The sequence below is a fragment of the Oryx dammah genome, unplaced genomic scaffold (assembly GCF_014754425.2).
Source record: "Oryx dammah isolate SB20612 unplaced genomic scaffold, SCBI_Odam_1.1 HiC_scaffold_20, whole genome shotgun sequence".
NCBI lineage: Eukaryota > Metazoa > Chordata > Mammalia > Artiodactyla > Bovidae > Oryx > Oryx dammah.
This window is the reverse complement of record NW_024070204.1, coordinates 57827296-57836822: the sequence shown is the minus strand read 5'-3', so window position 1 is coordinate 57836822 and position 9527 is coordinate 57827296. Positions and strand designations below refer to the sequence as shown.

The 9527-nt window shown below is 37.1% G+C and overlaps 1 protein-coding gene across 5 annotated transcripts in view; it reads right to left on the bottom strand.

Moving 5' to 3' along the window:
- Positions 1 to 6761: 6761 nt before the first annotated feature.
- SREK1 (splicing regulatory glutamic acid and lysine rich protein 1) overlaps positions 6762 to 9527 on the bottom strand; it is a 43868-nt gene continuing 41102 nt past the window's right edge. For all 5 annotated transcript variants that reach the window (XM_040262632.1, XM_040262634.1, XM_040262636.1 and 2 more), the window contains one exon: positions 6762 to 8944. In XM_040262632.1, coding sequence (XP_040118566.1) covers positions 8795 to 8944 — 150 coding nt within the window. In that variant the 3' untranslated portion in view covers positions 6762 to 8794. The remainder of the gene's footprint in view (positions 8945 to 9527) is intronic.

Sequence of the window (9527 nt, the reverse complement as noted above, 5' to 3'; positions counted from 1 at the left end):
GTACACAGCTCATTTACCAAATGGAGAGTTAAACTTCTGACATATGGGAGAAGGCATTCCACTTGCTGTTACAACTAGTGGCAATTTTCATTGTGCAAATACTAGCTCATCAACAGATGAACGAATAAAGACAATGTGGTACATATATGCAATGGAATATTCAGTTCAGTTCAATCGCTCAGTCGTGTCTCTTTGTGACCCCATGAATTGCAGCATGCCAGGCCTCCCTGTCCATCACCATCTCCCGGAGTTCACTCAAACTCATGTCCATCAAGTTGGTGATGCCATCTGATCCTCTGTCGTCCCCTTCTCCTCCTGCCCTCAATCCTTCCCAGCACCAGTCTTTTCCAATGAGTCAACTCTTCACATGAGGTGGCCAAAGTATTGGAGTTTCAGCTTTAGCATCAGTCCTTCCAGTGAACACCCAGGACTGATCTCTTTTAGGATGGACTGGTTGGATCTCCTTGCTGTCCAAGGGACTCTCAAGAGTCTTCTCCAACACCACAGTTCAAAAGCATCAATTCTTCAGTGCTCAGCTTTCTTCACAGTCCAACTCTCACATCTATACATGACCAATGGAAAAACCACAGCCTTGACTAGACGGACCTTTGTTGGCAACGTAATGTCTCTGCTTTTGAATATGCTATCTAGGTTGGTCATACCTTTTCTTCCAAGGAGTAAGCATCTTAATTTCATGGCTGCAATCACCATGTGCCGTGATTTATTTTTTGGAGCCCCAAAAAATAAAGTCTGACACTGTTTCCCCATCTATTTCCCATGAAGTGATGGGACCAGATGCCATCATCTTAGTTTTCTGAATGTTGAGCTTTAAACCAACTTTTTCACTCTCCTCTTTCACTTCCATCAAGAGGCTTTTTAGTCCCTCTTCACTTCCTGCCATAAGGGTGGTGTCATCTGCATATCTGAGGTTATTGATATTTCTCCCGGCAATCTCAATTCCAGCTTGTGCTTCTTCCAGACCAGCATTTCTCATGATGTACTCTGCATAGAAGTTAAATAAGCAAGGTGACAATATACAGCCTTGATGTACTCCTTTTCCTATTTGGAACCAGTCTGTTGTTCCATATCCAGTTCTAACTGTTGCTTCCTGACCTGCATATCGGTTTCTCAAGAGGCAGGTCAGGTGGTCTGCTATTCCCATCTCTTGAAGAATTTTCCACAGTTTATTGTGATCCACACAGTCAAAGGCTTTGGCATAGTCAATAAGGCAGAAATAGATGTTTTTTCAGAACTCTCTTGCTTTTTGGATGATGCAGCAGATGTTGGCAATTTGATCCCTGGTTCCTCTGCCTTTTCTAAAACCAACTTGAACATCAGGAAGTTCATGGTTCATGTATTGCTGAAGCCCGGCTTGGAGAATTTTGAGTATTACTTTACTAGCGTGTGAGATGAGTGCAATTGTGCGGTAGTTTGATTACTCAGCCACAAAAAAGCAATGAATCTGAGTCAGTTGTAGTGAGGTGGATGAACCTCTCAGAGCCTGTTATATATGCAAATAGAGAAAAACAACAGAAAGGGAAAGACTAGAGATCGCAAGAAAATTGGAAGTATCCAAGGAACATTTCATTCGAAGATGGACACAATAAAAGACAAAAACAGTAAGGATCTAATAGAAGCAGAAGAGATCAAGAAGAGATGGAAAGAATACACAGAACTGTACAAAAAAAGATCTTAATGACCCAGATAACCACAATGGTGTGGTCACTCACCCAGAGCCAGACATTCTGAGAGCAAAGTCAAGCGGCCCTTAGGAAGCATTGCTGTCAATAAAGCTAGTGGAGGCAATGGAATTCCAGCAGAACTATTTAAAAATCTTAAAAAGATGATGCCATCAAAGTGCTGTACTCAGTATGTCAGCAAATTTAGAAAACCCAGCAGTGGCCACAGAACTGGAAAAGGTCTATCCCCATCCCAATTTCCAAGAAGGCCAATACTAAAGAACGTTCAAACCACCATACAATTGTACTCATTTCCCATGCCAGTAAGGTTATACTCAAAATTCTACAGGCTAGGCTTCAGGATTATGTGAACTGAGAACTTCCAGATGTCCAAGCTGGGTTTAGAAAAGGCAGAGAAACCAGAGATCAAATTGCAAACATTCACTGGATCACAGAGAAAGGAAAGGAATTCCAGAAAAACATCCACCTCTGTTTCACTGACTATGCTAAAAGCCTTTGACTGTGTGGATCATAACAAACTGTGAAAAACTCTTAAAGAGATGGGAATACCAGACCATCTTGCCTAACTCCTGAAAAACCTGTATGCCGGTCAAGAAGCAACAGTTAGAAGAGAAAACAACTGACTGGTTCAGGATTGAGAAAGTTCGACAAGGCTGTTTATTGTCACTCTGTTTATTTAACTTAGATGCAGAGCACATCAAGCGAAATGCTGGACTGGATGAGTTACAACCTGGAATCAAGATTTTGGGAGAAATATCTACCACCTCAGATATGGGGCTGATACCACTTTAATGGCAGAAAGCAAAGAGGAACTAAAGAACCTCTTGATGAGGGTGAAGAAGGAAAGAGCCGGCTGAAAACTAAATATTAAAAAAACTAAGATCATGGCCTCTGGTCCTATCACTTCATGGGAAATAGAAGTGTGAAAGCAGTGACAGATTTCCTCTTCCTGGGCTCTAAAATCACTGCAGATGGTGACTGCAGCCATGCAACTAGAAGACGACTGCTGCTTATAACAATCCTAGACAGTGTGTTAAAAAGCAAAGACATACTTTGCTGACAAAGGTCCGTATAGTCAAGGCTATGGTCTTTCCAGTTGTCACATACGGTTTTGACACCTGGACCATAAAGAGCACCAAAGAATTAACTGATGCTTTTGAACTGTGGTGCTGGAGAAGACTCCTGAGACTTCTTTGGACAGCAAGAAGATCAAACTAGTCAATCTTAAAGGAAATCAATCTTGAATACTCATTGGAAAGACTGATGCTGAACCTGAAGCTCCAATACTCTGGCCACCTGACGCAAAGAGCCAACTCATTGGAAAAGACCCTGATGCTGGGAAAGATTGAAGGCAGAAGAAGAGGGCGACAAAGGATGAGATGGTTGGATGTTATCACTGATGTAATGGACAGGAACTTGAGCAAACTCCTAGAGATGGTGAGGGACAGGGAAGTCTGGCATGCTGCAGTTTATGGGGTCACAAAGTCGGACATGACTTGGCAACTAAACAACAACAAATCAGAAAAACAAACATCGTATATTAAGGCACATATACGGAATCCAGAAAAATAGTAACTATAATTAACCTATTTACAGGGAAGAAATGGAGATGAAGACATAGAAAGCATACTTGTGGACACAACAGGGGAAGGAGAGGGTAGGATGAATTGAGAAAGTAGCACTGACATATATATACCATTAAGTGTAAACAGGTAACTAGTGGGAAGCTGCTTTATAAAGCAGGGAGCCCACCCTCGCACCCACTGACGACCTGGGGGGTGGGATGGGAGAGGGCAGGGAGGTTAATGAGGGAGGGGACATATTATATGACTGATTACCATTGTTATACAGCAGAAACCAACACAACACTGTAAAGCAATTATCCTCCAATAAAAAAAAGAAAGTTGATTCTGAAAATAAAAGGGAGATTCAAAGAGCTGCTGTCACTTATTGGAACACTGCAAAACGTTAGAGATGCAAAGCTTTGACTTGAGATCGCCACATAACATGAAGAATACCCAATGATCAAAAAGGCTATTAACAACCTTTCATTTATAAAAGTATGCTGTAAATATGTAATTAAATGTCTTAGATGAAATTACTACTCAACAGTGGAGACGTTAAGATTTTCATTTTATTAAAAATAGAGCAACACAACAGCAGCAGCTTCTGATAAATCTTCACTAGTACCATTTGGAAGTAGTCCTACTCACATAAATATACACCATCTATGCAGTACCTTTTTTTTTTACATTTTAAACCCTTCCCTTGATAATCCATATAGCATTATGTAAAGAATAGCACTACTGTATTAAACCTAGTTAAGATGGAGAAAAGTAATATTTAACTATTAAATTGAACTACCTATATAACTACACAGTACACCCAAATATAACCTCCTGTGGAAATTAAAGAGAATTCTGTACTGTCTCCCAACAGTTTTTTGCCTACCAGTAACCTTAAATGGTAGAACAATCTCTTCAACTCTAATTCTTTCAGCATGAATTTCATAAATTTGAACTTACAGATATAGTTAAGAAATTATCTACCTAGCAAATAGAAGTTAATCAAGAATGAAGGCAACTATTATTCTATTCCAATCCTCAGAAAGGAAATCTTAATGGTAAAATTTGTGAAGTTTTATAAAAGTTGGCAAGTCTCAAAATTAAAATGTTACAATAAATTTAAAAATCAGACAACAGACTAAAAATCTAAGAACAGCATGTTAAGAAATGTTGCATTACATATAAATAACAATTTAATAAATTGATTGCTAGAAACTATAAAAGTACCTTAAAATGAAACAGAAAGAAATCTAGTTATTAGTTTCTAAATCCCACCTAGTAATAAAATTTAGCTTTTAAAAATTATGTACCAATCTTTGGCAGAATCACCAATAAAAGTGTATTTAAGAAAAACAAATTCACCCATAAACCCAAGATTAAGTAGGGAAGTGAATTTTATTTTTAAAAGATTATTTTATTACATTTATACTTGACTCCTGCTTCCAGAAATATCATTTAGCCCTTCTGAGAGCACTAACCTCTGAAACTTAAAAATCAACAATTTAATTTTAAATGACTATTACTGAATAAACATGAGAAAATACTAAGTATATACGTAGTAAAAATTCTTTAAAAATCTTTAAAACAAAAAAAAAAAAAAAAAAATCTTTAAAACACCGAAAGAACGTAATTACTTTGTGGAAATGGCTCTACTTCATAAGTGACCCAATTAAAACCAGATACTCCTTTCAATAAAAACATAAGAAATATCTCATTGAAATGTTATTCAATACAACGCTCAAAAAGAATTCATTTTAACTGCTAATTCAACTACTAAAGTAGGATTTAAATCAAATCATACTAAAAGACCCTGATGCTGAGAATGACTGAAGGCAAGAGGAGGAGGAGGTGGCAGAGAATGAGCTGGTTAGACAGCGTAACTGACTTAACGCACATGAATCTGAGCAAACTTTGGGAGACAGTGAAGGACAGAGGAGCCTGGCATGCTGCAGTCCATAGGGCTGCAAATAGTCAGACTCGACTTAGTGACTGAACAACAATTATTCCAAATTTTTAAACTTTTAAAAGGCTATTATTACATATTATACTCCTTCAATTTGAATGATATCTTCAGTTGGGACCAAATTTGCCTCCAGAATCAAGTTTTAAACATAGCAACCCATATAACATATAAGAATGAATGAGAATACTGAGGATGACTAATATCACAAAAGAAATTATTTTCTTGACCAAAAAAAAAAACAAAAACTGATTCTAAATGCCAGTGTTTACTTTTAAATCACACATGTCAAAATTTAAGTCTCCGATACTTCTCAAGATCAACGTAGCAAATACTGAATACCTTGGAAAATAATTCTAAACAGAAAAGCACAAGCTGACTAGTGTATTTTTAACTGTGTGTTAATTAGACTCAATAGAAAATAATGAGACAGCTACAGAAGTTAAGAGTTTATACTTGCTTCCTCACATGAAACTGGCTAGCTTATAAAGGAATATCTTTTATTAACAGTTAAGTGTACACTGCTGAAGAGCAAAAAACAGAAGGACCAACAGAATTTGTCTAGAATGAACAGCAACTACAATTTAAGGAACAGAATATACTTGCTATATAATCAAGCTGAAAAAGATAATTTACAGATAGTATCAAGTATAAATGGCTCTCTTCTTGGCCTTACCTCAAGTTTTCCTGACAACATCTACCTGGGATGAAAAAGACAGTTTTTAAAAAGTAATGAAATACCTTAAAAGAAAATAATAAACAAATGAAAACATATCAGCCCTTATAAGTGAACAAAGAGAAAATCTTTTTCACACACACAAACACACACTCTCTCTCCAGCCCCCTCCCACCCCGACCCTCCCTCCCTTACCTCTAGACCCTAGAAAGTTTTGCTTCCCTAAGCCTGTTTAAGAAAATGACTTCACGTTCTCTGGGCCTCTGTATTCCTGCTGCTGCTGCTAAGTCACTTCAGTTGTGTCCGACTATGTGTGAAGCCATAGACGGCAACCCACGAGGCTCCCCTGTCCCTGGGATTCTCCAAGCAAGAACACTGGAGTGGGTTGCCATTTCCTTCTCCAATGCATGAAAGTGAAAAGTGAAAGTAAAGTTGCTCAGTCGTTTCCGACTCTTAGCGACCCCCTGGACTGTAGCCTACCAGGCTCCTCTGTCCATGGGATATTCCAGGCAGGAGTACTGGAGTGGGGTGCCATTGCCTTCTCCGTCTGGTATTCCTACTCATGCCCAATTTTTATAAATCAGTGTCTTTTAAGATTGGTATGGTTGTCTTAAAACTGAATAAATATCATCAGCAAGAAAAATAACTGGCATCAGAAACCAAATTACGTATGTTAATTACCAACTTACCAAACATTTAATAGAGTACAGAGCACAAGAAAATACTCAAACTTTTACTGATTGCTTTATAGACACCACACAAACATGCATTCTCCATACCAAAACAATCTGCATAGCTATGCCAACTAAAATAAGAACAGAGTAAACCTAAGATGCTGTTTTGAAATGCATGAACAAATATTTTCCTCTAAAATACTTAGCTTTATTAGAGAAATGGTACTAAAAATAACAAAGATTCAAACAACATTTGTTCTATTCTACTTACATATCATAAATAAGAAGCTTTAATGCAAGACACACACTCCTTCACAATCTTTCCATATGCACCCAAGCATTCCTGTATCAAAATATGCTGTTTACCAGCCAACCGTATGTGGTTGAATGATTAAAATGACCATCTATACTTTACATAGTAAAGCATTTTCAAAAATTTTAATGTACATAGTGACAAAGAGAAAAAAAAAAAAACACAGTAATTGTGAACACATGAAGAGTAGTTAAGCAGCTTCATAATCAAACCGGGCTTCATTACTTGCAATAAGGGCAATTCCTTCCATTCTCCATCAAATACTTAAGTTTCAATAGTATTAACATTAAAAAGAAAACTCAAGTTGAAACCAAGTAACTGATGTGTTACTCAGCTCTTTAAATTCATAAGTAACTCTTCCCATGAGGTAAGGCAACTGAATAATTTGATTGTATTAGACTGCATTAAAATAATTATCCTTGATTTTTTTAATAACATGCTAATTAAAAGGTATAACTTTTGGAAATATAACAATGAAAAGAGTTCTGAAACTATAAGCTGTGGTTTGGGGGAAAGTATTAGTAATGCTGTCATTTTACTACTTGCATACTTTCTGCAAAAAGTGTGCCTAATAATGTAGGATGACCTGTATTTTAAGCTCAAGTAAACATACTTTACACATAAAACAAATAACCTCATGTATTCTTCTTTAAGCACAATTTCAGCACATCATTTATGAGAAGATGATTGAGAGGTAATAATTAAGGCCATCCAATGTAGACAACTAAAGAGTCTTGCTTTAAGTAAATTAAGAACATGCTGCTTCATTTTCAGTTATCACAGTATAAAACTGATGGTCCCACAACTGCACTGTTGTTTTAAGCGCTGAAGTCATTCTTAAACACAGACTTCCCTCTCATATTAGGTAAGTAAGGAGCTCTTCTGACATATCACTTTCACACTTTTCTATGGGAGGGAATGAAATACCCATCTAAATTCCATATGAATTGAGAATGACTAGCTCATATAAAATTCTAGAAAACAGTATACCACGTTGTAGAAGGCACTAAAGCTTCAGCTTGTGCTCCTGTAGCCCATTTTGAAAACTCAGCTTTCTTTTTATAAATGGCACCTTTACCACCTACAGCTGACAACACACACTGCAATATTGTTCATAATAAGCTCGGAAATGTCAAGAAAGTTCAAAAAGAAATGCTTACTATGTGGGGAGACCCAATGATTATAAACACTGAATACTAATATGTCATTAGTATTCAACACAGTTGTTCTTCCTTTTCAAAGAGAACAGTAGCATGCATTGTCAGTTGGTTTGTAATCCACTTATTTAAGCAACTTTAATCTGTAAAACTATTTTAAAGAAAAACCACTGTCCTAAACTGTGAGCAAAAGAAAACACAACAGTGAGAATTTAACACAATCACTATAAATCCTGTGAAGTAAATGTTAAAACTTCTTACGAACTCTGCACTTACAAGGGTGTGTACATATTTGCACCGATTTCAAGCACATTATCAATCTGTATATATCGAACTTAAAAAAAAAGTAAAATAATACAAAATCAGTTTCTAGCATTTCTTAAAAGAGCCTCCAAAGCTTATCTCCAGTCTTTATGGATGGTATAACAAATTTAGATCTTTAATGTCCCATTTATTTGTAATGGTTCTTGGCAAACACTAACAAACCACGTGACAATGGTGTCAGCCGCCATGGCAACGCACAGATTTAGCGGATGAAGAGTTTGGGTCACACCTGTTATTTTCCTGATGTCCACGCTTTGTTTTCCTACTCAGTATCAAGATGGCCACGAAGTCACCTAACAACTAGAAACGCCGTTAGCTCGTATCTTTATGCTCTACTGGATTTCTTCACTGTTTAACATCTTGTTGAGAGAATTAAAAGCTTTGGATTCTATTCCAGCGTGTGTTTAGAGGTGCATCTGCCGGGCCTATACTGCTTCTGCTTTGGCAGAGAGGCTCTCTTCGTTGGGCTGACAATTCCCATTTTGCTGTACTCTGTTTTCCTCAGTCCTTGGTGCATCCTTGCCATCTACTTCTTTGCCCACGCTTGAATCTGGTTCTTTATTGTGCTCCTTCTCCTACAATGAGTATTTAGGTATATATTTAATATTTTTCTCAACAGCTGCCAGCTATTACATTTAGTTCTGGCTAAAACATGTAACTTTACCTTTTGTGAATTAGTCAAACTGGGTATTTTCTCCCAGTTACCTTTTCAAATAAACAGTATATGCAAACATGTATCGATATGTCCTTTGTACTTCTAAGATGGGACAATCCATGGAGACTCAGTTGGAATAAAATAGGTACAGAGAAGTTCTACAGAAGAATTCAACAAATGTTGCTGCCTGACTTGAAAAAGTGGAAGAGATCTATCAAAGTGAAACAGTTCCCACAGAGGCCAGGATAGACTTGTAATCTGGATACCAAATAAGCAAAAAACAAGGGAATGTAGAAAAGGAAGTCACCATTCTTCTTACCAAAGACTGTTCGAGAACAGTCCAAATTCAGACCTCAACCAAGAATTAAAGAACATGTGGAACAGTGTCTGGAAAGTATCAAGTGCTCAGGAGATATTATCAATGTTACTGACAATGATGATAAACTTCTAGCAGTATGAGAATAAATAAAACTGTAAGATGAAAGCTCCAGACCTCATAAAAC